At 39.0% G+C, this 15,917-nt stretch overlaps 1 protein-coding gene across 1 annotated transcript; it reads left to right on the top strand.

The window, feature by feature from the left end:
* Nucleotides 1-3,396: 3,396 nt before the first annotated feature.
* On the top strand, nt 3,397-10,157 carry LOC137277940 (uncharacterized). The gene is made up of 3 exons (XM_067809951.1): nt 3,397-3,655; nt 7,336-7,654; nt 7,851-10,157. The coding sequence occupies exons 2-3, from the start codon at nt 7,361-7,363 to the stop codon at nt 8,478-8,480; spliced, it is 924 nt and encodes a 307-aa protein (XP_067666052.1). The 5' UTR covers nt 3,397-3,655; nt 7,336-7,360; the 3' UTR covers nt 8,481-10,157.
* The last annotated feature ends 5,760 nt before the right edge of the window (nt 10,158-15,917 follow it).

Here is a 15,917-nt window from a genome sequence, read left to right as displayed (position 1 = left end):
TATTTGTCATCATTCACTTGATGCTCAGTTAATGAATATATAACAGGTATAATGACTGGTAACGCCCCTTAGCTTACCCGACAAAGGCCCCCATTTGGCATTTTTTGTGTCTGGATTGATCACAGGATTAACCGATAACACGCTGATTGATTAATTAGTTTTATGCGGATTTAAATGGGGAATTTGTCAAAAGGTAGTGTTTATGTATGTATATTTACTAGTCTATACCGAATACACTCTGTCGTGTCTGTGTCTATGTAAAAACAACACCCTTCTTTCAAAGGATTAACCGCCAATACATTGATTGCTTATTATTGGCTAACTAAATAACTTTGTAAAAAGAATGACGCACATTATGCAATTAGTTGCCAGGTGTGCTATCTTGGGTAACCTATGAAACTATACAGCAATGTGAAAAACCTGTAACGTTTTCGTATATTAGACTGTTAAAAGACACGTCACTTAGGAGATCTGCAGATGCATTATATATCACTCGTTTTTGTGGATATTGATGGATACATTCCTCCAACAAGGTAATGGCCTGGCATTGCTAACTTTAATTTTAATATTTGCCAAAGTCTAGATTTCCCCAGGTTCGGAATTTCTTATCTCTCTGGAGCCCCTTATCAATTCATATAGGTTTGTTTGTTACAAACAAAATTACATTTATTCAGAGGCTAAGCGTTACTCTAATTGTATCCATATAAGGAATCGAACCTGGTTCTTCCGCGTGATAAGCGGACGCTTTAACCACTAGGCTGCCCCACCGCACCTAATAACCAAGAGGGAATTACACGCCAATATGTAGTGAAAAGTAAATGCAACAAATTCTGATTTCCAGAATGATTGAGCGGGCTGTATATTTAGTTCCCATGCAGTGTGTTCTGATGTGCGTGCCTGAGGTGGTGCGACTTATGGACCTACATTTAAACTGGTTCGTACGTGTTTCAAGCTTATTATCGCCAAGTTTTGGGTGAAGGTAACATTATGCACACTTTGCCCGCACAATGATTCTCAGTTATGGACATTTTTCTTGGTAATAATCTAAAGTCATCGTTCCCTGGTTAGAAAATAGAACCATACAAAACTCGTGTTATTTCAAGTTTTTCTTTTCATAGGGAAATACTTTATATTCTTTACGGGAAGCTTATTACAAATCGAAAGATGACAGAAACGGTTATACATATCTCGGTGTGCGTTCACTTTTTGAGTTGTCGTGGTAACAGAAAGAATGCATGAAGTGAAATACAAGTTACGGCCGATAGTGACATACCATACAGGCTCCACTACACTATATCATCTTCACATGCACCCCGAGCGAGAACTCAAACGGACAGAGGCCCGTGATACCTCTGATTGGATGAAATAGTGTAATATGTTTATGTGTTTTAAAAGCACATCCACCCTGTTATTAAAACTGACCACAATATGAAGCATTTGGTGCTGTCATGTTCATCACCATGGGTTATACTTGTGTGTGTTCATATGTTTCAGTCTAAGTAAACTTAGTCTCAGTACTTTTCGTTACACTCCTAAGTTTACTTAGACTGTATCTGTATGTATAGTAATTTTCTGAAGGTTGTGCCAAATTTTGCGTTTTAGCTTCAGAGCTGTAGAGTATTTCTACTTGGGTACGTCAATATCGAAATATAAATCTTAACAAAGTGCAGGGTGACGGACATATTATCAATGTTGTCTCTTCGCCTGTGAAAATCTGCAAACATGTGGTTAAATTTTAACAGAATGTTTATTATATTGTCACGTGCTTTCGCAATCAACAATTACAGAACAATACATTACATACATACACTGAAAGCAAAAAGCACCCGGCCATTTGGCCTATGAGACACTGGAATTACAGTAATACGCTGAAATACAAGAAAGCAGATAAGACACGTTATTATCTACAATCCAGATTAATAATATGATATGTTAATTGCACAGGAGTTATAAAATCAATTATCAATCATGTTGGCCTAAACATGCAAACTCACACATGATCATGCACTCATGCACTCACTCAACCATTCACACAATCATGCATTCACACACATCGTACAATCAGCCACTCAAATACACAATCACGTACGGGTTTTCACCATAACATTCTCACACTATCAGTACACATACAGACGCAAATACGTACAGGCGCGCACGCACACACACATATACAATCAACATAACATAAACAAACATATACATGTATTTGGTACACATATATACCAGAGCTGCTGACATGCACGATATTTGCACATACTTTTCGGTAATCCTATGCATGATTATTCGAGCAACTGATGTGTATAAGGTTTGTAGGCAGTACATACAAAATACCATGATATTTTATTAGTAAGTCTGACTATTGAGTGTGGAGATTTACTGAATTCTAAGTCTAAGTCATGCATCTCTACCCTCAAATACAAATCCGTTCCGATGTAGCATAACACGCTGGGTAAGATACCGATGACCAGGTACTTCCCACCTCAATGGTCGTCCTGCTGGACTTGGCTCGGGGCACTAAACCGGATTTCTCAGGTCAACAACGTCATGCCCCTGACAGGTCTGTCACTGAAAATTATGCTCGAGGGCTAACGTGGCCAACATTGTATTCACGTGTATCGCCAGGTATTAACTTGTACTGCCCGGAAGTCTCTATAAACCTTATGCAGACTCAGCTACAGAGTCTTACATGTGACAATGAAATGATATTTTGTTTAAAAAATAACAGACAGTTTTACTCATCGAAACATGTTTTACTCATCGAAACATGTTCCAATAACATTTATCGGTAATCTATTTTGAACAACAGACTTATTTGTTTTCTGATATTGTATTTTGTTCTTGTTACGAAATCGATATGCATACAGAAGTTATTTTGTAAGAGCGGTCTCATATTGTTTTGTTTGGTATATATAGATTTTAATTGAATGTAGTTGACAAGTTGATTGATGAGAAACTATTTCGGATATGGCTTCAATTTTATTTATCACAGAGCCAAGGAAAGGATAGCGGTTTGGTACTGAAAAACAAAAGACGTTCCATTCTTCTTCAATTTCACAATGATATGTTTGAAATTCGATTCTGAGGAACAGAAAAGCCAGATTCATTTCATGATAAAAATACCTCATTATGCAAGTTCGCTTTTTACCCGTAAAGAATAATATTTGCATCTTGGTTTGAGGTCATATATATTCTTTAGTTGACAGGATTTTTCTTTTCAAAATATGCGTGAAATAATCTTCTAATCGCTTATTCGCCTTGATAGAAATGCATTTGGAAAAACGTTCGCTCGATTCCGCGTTCGTTTTAACACGATTTAGATCATTGTATGCATCGCTAACCTTTGACCCTACTCGAAAGCTTTCACGAGACTGCCGCAAAGTATTCACGTATCTGAGTGTTAAATTAAAGGATAAGGGAGCTAACTGCTACTGAGAGTACTCGGATCTGCGTAGGTTGTCGAAAATATTCAACTGGTCTGCTGATATATAATATTGCAGTTCATAAAACGCCGATGCCTGTATGTGGTAACACGATAACCAAGGAAGTTTACACCCCCAGTATCCATGTAGTGTGTTGGATGGATATTTATTGATCGGAGGAAGTTGTGGACTCTTGAGATCGAGAGAATCAGCGAGACAGTGGATCACGTGACACGGTAAGTACAGCGTGTAGGTAAAGCTGAATCTGACAGCTGAATGACGCACGTTCGTTGACGGTGATTCATGCGAGTTTGATGTCGTAAACAATAACATGTTGTACCTTGTCATTTATGGTATTATTATGAACAGACTTCATGTTATTGCCTTGGACAATAATAACATGGGTGGTGTCCACGCGAAAGCCGGTTCTATCTCCAGGCAGTAGATTATCAATGGCATTAGATGTAATATGATATTTAATGTCTGGTCTGTTTTCATCCCACCTACCTTAATATGGATATTAGTGGATTGTGTTTTTAATTCGACCAATGAGATGTAACGTGTAGATCTTTCACTGCTTAGTGAGAACTTAATATCGGAGTAATATGCTAATTGGGACAACTGAAATTATGGACATGTCTCATAGTTTGGCATGTGTATGCCTAGAACACTATTAACGCATGATTGGATCACATGTAAGAAATACAGATAGGACTTAAAGAGACATATTTGATCTCTGAGATACGCTGTCAGGATATGGATCCCCAGTAATCAAAGCCTGTCGTACAAGAAGAGAAAATAACCGATGCTCATGATATCAATCTTTGGATTGTCAGGCTTGGAATCGAGTGTGTTATGTTGCTAGGAATATTGCTGAGTGCGGCTAACGAAACATTCTATGGTTTAAGGGGACGTAAATCAGTGCTGAGTTTAGAGGTATCAAATTGTGTTTGAGCGTGCCACTGATATCACAAACTTGTATCATGTGAATAAACTGTTTTGTACTGATTATAATTACGTATGTTAGCTATAAATATGGTTCAGTTTTGTGTGTTCTACGAATCATACCTGTTGGTAGTTCGAATCCCATATTCACTTCATTTTGGTTGGACGCCTGAAGATCCGGGGTGGAATTGGTATCCTGTAGCCAAGGTTCCCTTATATGGTTGACCCACGTCATCGTATCCCATTTGTGTTGATCAGTGCTCATGCTGTTGATCACTAGATTGTCTCGTCCAGTTTCAGGTATATACAGACCGCCTCCATAAAGCTGGAATACGAGTGCGGCGTAAAACTAAACTCACGCACTCACTTTTTAGGATGGGTGCCTTAAAAACAAACCTCCCAAGTTCATAAAACAACTTGGGACCTAGATTATTGTTTGTGGCAAGGCACTTACTATACTCCTGCAAGTAAGCTACGAGGAACAAGAAGTTATAGGTTTATGTGGTGGAAGTCCGTCGTGAATTGTATAGTGCAGTTATTAAATGTAGGAAGCTGATGTAAAACTAAACTTACTGTTTGAAATGAACATATTTTACAGATAAAACGGTTTGTAAATTATTCTCTTAAAATATTATATATTGGTTTCTGAGTACCTAACTTATGCTGAATAAGAAAAGTGAAATGTTTCTCGGCCATCGGGGCGTCACTTTTATTTGTGTGCGTAACAACTTTTTATTGCCATTTAAAAAAATAATTTTGACATGGCCTCGCCCCGATGTTCCATTTGTCAACTATAAGGATGAATGTCTGTAATAACGAGTGTGACTGAATCTACGACTCATTAACACGTGCTAACCTTTCCAAACTGTATTTCTGAGAGAAATAAAATAAAAATAAAAATGCCCAATGTCTTACCGCCCTCGTCACTTTTGAAAAAACAAATGTGCCTTAGAGACATTTAATTATTTTTTCGCAGCTTTATGGGTTTCATTGACAATGTATCTATGGTACAACCAACAAACAGATGCCCCTACTCATAAACAGACTACTCACAGATGTTGAACACACAATTAATGGGGACTTAGTACTGACCCCCAGGTCATTACACCTCTTCATCGCAAATATCTACATTACGCAATGGTTTTTATTCCACTCATAAGAGTCCGACCTTGACCCTGATCAGTGGAAAAGTAAACAGTTAAACACGATTGGTATGTTACAGCAGGACACAAGAAGTGTGACTCTCCTCAAAATATTTTGCTTGAGTTACAGGCATGTAGGGCGAATTTAACAGGAGACTGGGTCGTTCCAACGGCATCGTTTTTCAGAGTGTTCGTGATGTCACTTTTTCCACGGCTTATAGCGACCAGACCAAGTCTGCATTCATACAATTTTTAAGTACAGCGTCCAAATGAGAATTTTGAAAACATATGTATTCATTACATTATTATTTACAAAAAGAATATGATTACCTTATATTGTCTGGATTGACAACCTAAAGTAGGTATGACCAATTAAAAGCGTGAAGACCATGGTTCGATTCCCCACATGGGTACAATGTGTGAAGACCATTTCTTGTGTCCCCCGCCATGATATTGTTGGAATATTGCTAAAAGCGGCGTAAAACTAAACTCACTCCCTCGCCCGCTGTGATTGGATTTACTTGAATACCCCGACATGTGTATATTACTTGTTACCATGTTGTCCTCGTACGTGTTCAGCAACACGTTATCGTGTCAAAACTCACGGGGACACGCAATGCACCCATTTTGGGAATCGAACCAGGGTCCTCAGAGTAACGAGCGAACGCTTTTACCTCCAGGCTACCCCACCGTCCTTAATATTTTTTAACACGACTCCAGGGGCAGTGCAATTGTGGCTAATATGCTTACTCGTCAGGCCTAGGAACTGGGTACTCAGGTCCACATGAAGCCCGTCTCGTGATATTGCTGGAATATTGCTTGAAGCGGCGTAAATCCTTACTCACTCTCCATACGTGAACCTCAATACTAATTAGTCAGATCTGTATGAAATATGGGTAACACGTTTGTGATAATCTTAAACGTGTATGCCCAGTCAACATGTCCCTCAGCAACAGATGGTGAGCACTGGATACGCTAAGACCCTGATTGGCAAATCTTCGATACCGAGGTTCAAAATATCTCCAGCCAGTCGTTCTCCAGATTAAAGCAATATTGACGTGAACACAACCATAATTTGGCTTGTCAAGGATAACTGTAGTCCAGGGGTTTAATGAACAACCATTAACTACATGTTCGGACTGTGCAATGACAATAGAAAGATGTCTAAGTAATCTTATGCTTGTTTTCACTGTTGGACATCTTCATGTCGCAAATACAAAGCCAGATTATGATTTTGTAGAAGGACAAATCTGGGAATATTGTAAAAGGCTTCATGCCTCAGTGATCCCAACTTCCTTTTTCTTTATTATAAGTAATGTATTTTATAGTGTATGTTTGTGCGCATTACAGGTAAGAACATTCTCAAAATAACAACATACATAACAGATAAAGAAAAAAACCCAAAACAAGCTAACAATGAGAAACACAGCCCAGCCACACAAGAAGGAATGGCGTTTACTGCTGCAACCGGTTTAAATGCTTTAATGCAAGTCAAGACATTGATTAGGCCTGCAGAACAGTCTCGTTTCCTGTCGTCAGGGTTCCGGGCTATTGCGTAGCTCAATGCAATAACCAGTCCAGAAGTTTGAGACAAACATCGCCCGGATATATACATATTAGCTTACATTTTCAAACACATCATAACTGATATTCAAATGTCATTATACACCGGGCCATCCCATTATATACAGGTAAATCGGAAAAAAGAGAACGTTTCCTTTCCCGCGAACGCACGTTTTCAATCACAAGGAATCAACAATTATATTTTACCAAAATATGATATAACATAAAAACCCGTTGAATTATGTGATTCTTTTAATGATTTTCAGGAGTCTCCACCATACCTCTGTCACGATGGCCACAGATCTGAAAGGTGAACTGACCTGTCCAATATGCATGGAGCTTTTTCAAAGGCCGTTGAGGTTACCGTGTGGTCATTCCTACTGCAGAAATTGCCTACAGGCCGTAATCGGTCAGCAGTCTCAGAAAGACATTGTCACTGGTCATCACAGACCGGTTAATTGTCCAGAATGTCGGCACATGCTGGACGCCACTTCAGAGGGAGCTGACGCGTTTCCGGTGGACTTCAAACTCTCCAAACTGGTAGAGGTCTTCAAGAAAATGCAGGACTATGAGAATCAAAACGAGGTTCGTTTGTGAGATTGAGATTGGTCTTGAATGTAGGGTTCGTTGTTACTTAACGCTGCACTCACCAGTATTTCAGCTGAATTATCGCTGAAATGATTTTTCATTTTATTGAACAGGAAAATCAATTCATTCTTGATTTTGTTTCTTGCGAAATGTTGCTGGGTCTGTTCTGTCCTAAACAACGCATCTGTTTCAGCGTAAAAACAAAGAACCACCTGACGAAAATCCGGAGGATGAGGCTACAAAGAACCAAGAGGAGGAGCTCCTGGGAGCATGTGGATACACACCAATAGCTGGTGAACTTCCGGCACCAGAGGCTCCCAAACACTCTACGGGCATTGGGAAGGAGGGCGTTTGTGACGACGTGGAAAGGGACACATGTGAACGGACCAAGACAAAAACAGTGTACGGTAGTGATTCGGACGCAGACAGTGAGAAGGAGCTTTCAGACGATAGTGAGAATGCTGGTGTGCCCAAGAGAAGAAAACGAAGGAATAAGGTAATACGATTCTTCGCCTCGCTCCTCTCACTTTCTTCCTCTGATGGAGAATACGATCTCAGGGAGGCTTCCTCGTCTTCTTCTGATATTGACACATCCAGACCTGTGAGAGATTGCAAACCGGCCACTAAAGAAGTCCCAAAGCGTAGGAATCGCTGGGGTTTTCTGACGTCTTCGTCATCAGAATCTGATCACCACGTTGCATCCAGTTCTGACGACCAGGCACACAACGAACCGCCTGTTCGGCGGAGACCAGCGAAGAAATCTAACAGTGTCATGGCAACGATTCAAAAACGGCTGAAACCAAGTTCATCCGACAACGAATAGTAAACAGTTTACCAACGACCCATGAACGATTCTTGTCCAAACGGAATTCACAGTTTTACATCATGTCACTGTCACAGTCAACAAGCCGAATTTTACGTTTGATTTAAGATTTCCAAGGCTACGTACTCAACTTATTGACCACCTCTTGACCTTACATATTTTCTTGGCTACTTGTTATTAATAATAACAAATAACAATAATGAGTAATTATAAAGCGCAGTATCCACAAATAAAGGGCATGTGCAAAGGCATAAAATGAATTTATATGGGACCCTTAAACCTTAAGCGACAGAAATATCATTTTGTTCTTGCGTGATTACGGGGAAAATACAAGCGTTTGGATGGAGTGTTATTAGACAAATTGAAGTGTGAGTGTGGTTGCTTGTGCTTGTCTTAATAGATCGGCTTTATAATGACCGCTAACCTAGACATCATGCCACTGGTTACCACGGGTAACCCACTCACACACCGTGTACTGGCCCCGTCTTGCCAGTCCATGCTAAGTCCGCCTTGTGCTAGATGACGAGCGCTAGGCAGTGTAACAATAAGTACCATCAAAGAAAGGTGTAACTGGCCGTGAGGTCAGTCCATTGAAACACGTTTCGAAATTCTGAGATAGGCCTACATAAATATAGGTGAATTCAAATATCAGGCTATTTCTAATAATAATATACTTTTGATAATGTGTTTATTCATTCGTGTATGATATGAATTTAATGCTTCAGTTAATACACATGTCATTTATCGATACTGTTACTTGGCAGCTTAACGTGTGGGTGAAGGTCATTCAGAGTACATGTGGTTTTGATTGTTGACTATTTTGCATTAAAAAGAGCTTGAAGGAAGGTCTTCGAGGATGACTATGCTTTCGACAACAAGTGTCAGCAAAGTGGTACCGAACCTCGGTATTTACAAGTTATAAGATAATATTGTTATTACATGTCTGTATCATGTCAGCACACCCATTTATTGTCGGTCTGATTACAAAGAGAAAATATATCATCCTGACACAAGTACTGGTAGCTGATTGAATACCTGCAACTTGTGACCTCTTAAACTTCTCACACTCGTTTCCAAACAAATCTCGTCTCCTTGCGTGATCAAAACTGAGTTGAGCTCGACGCTGCTTGGAACAGGATTTCAGTTATATCACGACGATTACACTTGATGTGGGAGAAAAACACGAAGTAATGCCAGTTTGGGACGATCATAGTGATATGGCTGGAATATTGTTAAAAGGCGGCGTAAAACTAAACCCACTCTCTCAAGTATTATACAAATAGAATTACATCTGATTATCTCTATCAGAAATTGAGTAGTTTATGTGAAGAGTGAGAACTGACCGAAACAAGACCGTAACAAAATCAACTTTTATTTATTTGGTATTAAATTATTGCATATTCCGTTTAAAGTACATTAGGTGTGACATCATCCTCCCCCATCCTTGGTGCTCGAGTCCCCGTTCCCTCCCCGCGATACAGCATAGGCTGCATACACTGCCTGACCCTACAGCCATAACCCCGGTAGCATTGTGTGATCTTGGAAACCAACACGCCTATGTGGTTTTGTGTTATTACCTTGCTCAATATCTTTCAGACAAAATGCATATATAGAATGTTTGTATGGTGCTATTAAATGTGATACTGCTTTGCGGGTGAAATAAATGCATTAATGTGATTAATTTGCTTTGTTGTTTAATATGAGAAGTTGAAAAGTTTAGGTAAAGCATTTGTGCGATTGCCGTAAACACCTTACCCAGCAACTTTTCAGCTTTGTGACGGCGGTCTTGCAGTCCATGGTCGTGTTATTATATGTGTAGTCAAACAGCAAAAGAATCGCAAGTTTCGAAAAAATGAAATCTCAAAAGAAAGCGTTCATGTTTATGTTCTTCTATTAAAGTACTTGACACTAAAATGACTGAAGTCGTGGCACTTCAGCCTTCAGTATTTCATCTCCATGACAACGTGTCTCCAGTAATCGGAGCGAAGGTAGCCTAATGCTTACAGCATCTCACGTCACGGTGAAGACGCGGGTTTGATTCCCCGCATGGGTTACATGCTTGCGGCGTAAAACAGAAGAGAAAACAAGGGTTTGGGCCAGGGAGTCTATTCTGTTAGGAACGAACAGCTGGGCCAGCTGAACCAGGCGTCGTCAGCAGGAAGGAGTAGTGAATCACTCTCAGATCAACAGTGACACGTTGTGACAGGAGTACAATCAGCACACAACTCGAGCTATATTCCGGCACAAGCCGAATAGCTTCTTGGAGGTTACGGAAACGGCCGACTGGTGACGAATGACAGCAATGTCTGTATAACTTCGAAGATGGCGTCATGTGAGATTTACACCGTATAGGACAGCATTTCAGTTACGTCAGCTTAATCACAAAGGAAGCTTGCAAGAAAACATAAACAGGGCAAATCAGTGATTTGGATAAAGTGTTCGATAGTGGCTTCATTCGTCAACACTGAAGACCTTCAGATATATTTCTAAAATGTCAATAGCGCCATTGTCGAAGCTATTCATAACGAATCCCCAAATTAGGTAAAATTTTCCCGAGGCATCGACAAAACCTACGGTTGCTTTAATCTTGAAACATAGTTTGATTTCATTGATAATGTTTGTTTCTTACGGTCACTCCACAAAGTGAAGCGTCTTACTATGTTTTCTGCCTTGTAAGAAGCCTCATTCCGAAACTGAAGCAAAATTTTGGTAACGCCGATAGAGCATAATTCACACATGAAGTATGTCAGATAATGCCGAGGTTCAAGAACTAAAGTTCGAAGAGGACTACATGTTATTTGCGTCAGTTCAACGAGTCTCACTGACGGTCATTGACGTTAGACATGTCCACTTGAGAAGCACTTGAACAAACCGGTTTCAGAGGAATCGTTATTTCAAAACTGAAAACTGGACCGTTTTAACGATTTCCTTTGAATCAGTCAGCCCCGGAACTTCATCCTGATTGCACACAACCAATTCTCGTCGCACTCAGCAATATTCCATCTATATGGCGGCGGATTGTAGATAATCGGATCTGGACCAGACAGTCGAGGGATCAACAGCATGAACATCAGTATACGCATTTTGGATATGGTGACATGTCCACCCAGTCAACGAGCCTGACCACCTGATCCCGTTACTCGTCTCTTATGACAAGCATGGGTTACTTAACGATGGCTTAGTGGATTATATTGGAAATATAACTTATTACTTATTTGATATAATAGACCAAAGTACATGAAACTAAACATGTGTCCCCAGATTTTGCTATTGTTTGTTAAATGTGTACAACAGACGGCAAAACAAAATGAGTGGTCCGGGTTCTGTCTTGTGGCAGTGGTCGATAGTCATCGGTATTTTCGAGTGTAAATACATGGAGTAGGTAGATGAACGGACATGTTTGATTGTGCATATACTTTTACGTTTATGGTGTTTTTCTCGAAGTTGCTTTGAAATCCATGCTGTGGTATATAATTACTAATGTACTGATCGTTGAATAATAATGGGGCGCTCATGGTACTGAATCCTATCCTTGTACTCCTTCGACCACCGGTAAGTCCATAGCTCCATGAATTTCTTCTGTATCTACCTTACATTTACCACCATTGAAAAATAGTCCATGCTGGTTCTAGTTTCATAATTTTAATTCATAAGGTTAGGTATCAAATACCGCTTTATGTCATCAAGCCGTCATTCACAACCTCAAGAGCACGTGTTACTGCTCACAGATCATCAGATACAAAAGTATGAATCAAGGGTGGAAGGTGCAGTTACTGGGTGGATTATGAAAGGGTGGGCGAAGCCCCGCCTCCGAAAACGGTTTTTAGGCACTTTGAGATGCGTTTTCAAGGCTTCTGGTAGCATTATTTTCAAAAACATGCAACACATGCAACGAGTAAAACAATGACATAAATCCACATACCTGGTTAAGGTGGCTGAAAAAGTTGTAATTTCCCAAAAGAATTCTTCTATCACAGAACATAATAGCCTCTACTTCGCTGGGTAAAGAGCATTGCGCTAATACTAACATCCGGAAGCAGATGCCCAGAAGAAGAACAATTCGGAAGACATTAATCGCATATTTACTTCGGTTTAATTATATTATGCATTAAAAGATTTTGGCATCTGCGCGCGAGTGCATGACATGAGGCTCACATGCGTGAGAGTAGAAGGTATGGACTGGATCTACGCCACTGGGATACGATGACGTGTCAACCCAGTCAGCGAGTGTGACCACCCGATCCCTTTAGTTGCCTCTAATGAGAAGCATGGGTTACTGCAGAAGACCCCTACCCCCTAAAAAAATAAAAATTTAAAAATCAATGAATAAATCAAACAAATAGATAAAAATCAAATTGGAAATAATTAAACTGAGTAATATATAGCTATGATGATTAATATACATTGTGTCCCTCAAACACATTTCCAGTTTGCCAGCATCTTATTTGTGGTCCTTCATTTCATGGCAGAGGCAGACCTGCTTCACCAAGGGCTTTCATTTAATTCCACATCCACCAGAACCTCTGTGATGGAGATTATGTACTGTTCAAGCTTTGCTCACTGCTATCACAATGACTCAAGAATACACGAAGAACGTAATTAAGTACCGCCTGTATTTTTGAAATGATAGGTTTTCAATTAGGAGATAAACCTAAGGTTTTGGAAAATCAGAGGTATGTAACGAAATTATAATAGTTCTAAATTTAATTTAAAACCGAACGCGTAGCGTGATTTCGTAATTTCGTTATATACCTCTGATTTTCCAACACAGTACGTTTATATCCATTCTACCATAACCGCATTATTCAGATTTTAAACACATTTACATAATGCTTTGAAAGATCAGAGGTATATAACATGATTAAATACCTCTGAATGTCATGGTAGAATATCTACATAAAACTTCTCATAGTGATCATGATATAAAAACGTAGTTTTTTGTGGTCTGTATGATCCTTTGACTCATACAGACAACAAAATGACTGGAATCCATGTTAATTTTATTATAGTTGCTCATTTTGAAAAAAAGGAGGACAGGACACCGTGTCACACACAACAGCCAGTCATGTGCAGCATATGCTCATTCAAACGGAAGAGGTTAGCGTATGAAATCTAGTCCATCTCAGGCTGTTGGACGAGCCTTATTTCATACACTGGAAATATATCATGGGGTATTTCATACACTGGAAATATATCATTGGGTGCTTTGTGTACAGTGTGTCAGCAACAGCTCTATGACAAAGAAAACAACAAAAGGTATCTATGGCAGTATTTTAATATGATCTATGTACATTTTGACATGTAACTGTGGTATAGTGTGAGGTGCATACGGAGAAGCATGTGACTAGTGTTCCTGACAATATCCTAACCCACTCAGGCTTGTGTTCCCGACACATATTCCGACACAAAGTGACTTTTAGCTGTTGATGAAAGATTTCAGGATAGAGAAAGACACACCTTTTTTCCCACCATTTTCATCTCCTCTCAAGAACTAGTCACCTGAATCAAATATAGGTGCGTTTCTTTGCCATCACACAAACCCTCACCACAACCCCCCTCACCTGACAATACACTTACACCTAAATACAGAATTCTCAAATACTTTTGATTACAATTAAAAACAATACAGCTGCCTACTTGTCAATATCTGTATAGTGTTAAGCACATATATGTATTGCATATTGATGTGTATAATTCTACAGTAGGTACTGTGAATAAACTCATGAAGACAGTAACATGTTTGTGAGGACCCTCAAGGCAAATGACTATAATGTATATAGGCAGTCATAATCCCAATCATAGTACCAGGGATACTGACAAGACCATGAGGAAACATTAAACATAGTACCTGGGTCCTTTCAAGGTCAAGAAGTAAGGGTTCATGTCAAGGTTGAGAAGGAAGGGTCTCTGTCAAGGTCAAGAAGGAAGGGTCCTTGTGAAGGTCGAGAAGTAAGGGTCACTGTCAAGGTCGAGAAGTAAGGGTCCCTGTCAAGGTCGAGAAATAAAGGTCCCTGTCAAGGTCAAAGAAGTAAGGGTCCCTGTCAAGGTCAATAAGTAATGGGCACTAACAAGGTCAAGAAATAACACAAAACACAGTACCTGGATCCCTGTCAAGGTCAAGAAGTATTGGGCACTATCAAGGTCAAGACATAAAACAAATTATTGTCCAAATGTCACTGCCAACATGTAACACAAACTGTTGTCATAGGGTCACTGTTAAGGTCAAAATGTAATAAACCTTCATATCGAGGCCAGTGTCAGTGCCAAAGAGTTACACAAAACATAGTACCAGGGTCAAGCAACATGTTTAGCCAATCCCTTATTTATCCTGATGACCTAAAACACTATTCATGATGGATATTAACATACTACATCACTATGGCAGTATATCTTGATAATATCCAGCCACTGGGGTTATGTTCCCTTTTGCAAAACTTTGCAAAAATACTCAACGAAATACCTGTTTCACTTTAAATAAACTAAACCACACTTCTTACGCAATTAACAACACTGTGAGTTAAAATGTTACATCCCATTAGCAATATTCATTACGGCCAGGCCAATGTTATTTCTTGATTTACAGATTTTTGTTCTCAGTAAACCAAAGGGAAGGAGGTAAAAAAAGAACACAAAAAAATCACCAGCCACATGAGTTTCCATGTTAAATCTGTTGGTTTGTTTATATCAACTAAAAATATGTTGAGTGAATTTAGGTTTCATACTGATCTCAAGAGAATTTCATTTATAATATTACATCAATATTAGGATTTTATTTTTTTTGCATAGGGAAAATTAACTTAAATGTTTTTCCTTATTCATGAAAAAATATAACTGGTGGATGTGCAAAATTAGAAACAAAATTGGTATGGCCTAACAATAGAAGATGATAGTTTTACAACATGAATGTACTAAGACTTGTTAAGTTAGGCAAGCCTGGATACTTAAGAATTTATCGTTTAGAGGATACTTAAAAATTTATTGTTTAGAGGATACTTAAGAATTTATTGTTTAGAGGATCTTCCACAATTTGTAATGCTGCAAGATCTACACAGAGGCCGAATCTGATTTGCATTACCTTTACAGACACTACACATTTTCAATATTAAATTCATTAATAATATTTTCTTTAAGCAAGTATCTGTACAGAGTAAAACGTTCTCCATCACAATGATACAACAAGTTTTCATCACGTGTCATGGCAGTGGTATCATGTGACATCGTTATTTGTCATATATGGAATGCACATCAAATACATACAATGCTAATACCAGGATATATTGTGTCATATCACCTTCAACTCAGTACGGTCACTACATCCATTCATTCCTATATACAATATTTGATTCCCGGTGGAACATAAACATGCATACATAAAAATGACATTCTCTCACAATACTTCTATACACAACATAACAATCACAGATACATTTGTGCATT

Source organism: Haliotis asinina, chromosome 3 (genome assembly GCF_037392515.1).
Source record: "Haliotis asinina isolate JCU_RB_2024 chromosome 3, JCU_Hal_asi_v2, whole genome shotgun sequence".
Lineage (NCBI taxonomy): Eukaryota > Metazoa > Mollusca > Gastropoda > Lepetellida > Haliotidae > Haliotis > Haliotis asinina.
The sequence above is the reverse complement of the archived record's forward strand: the minus strand, read 5'-3'. Positions and strand labels throughout refer to the sequence as shown.

What these genes read in the sequence shown, in the direction of transcription:
- LOC137277940 (XM_067809951.1), top strand. Translation starts at nt 7,361, where the DNA reads ATGGCCACAGATCTGAAAGGTGAACTGACCTGTCCAATATGCATGGAG. An exon ending in ACTATGAGAATCAAAACGAG is followed by an intron (nt 7,655 to 7,850) that starts GTTCGTTTGTGA and finishes CATCTGTTTCAG; the next exon opens with CGTAAAAACAAAGAACCACC.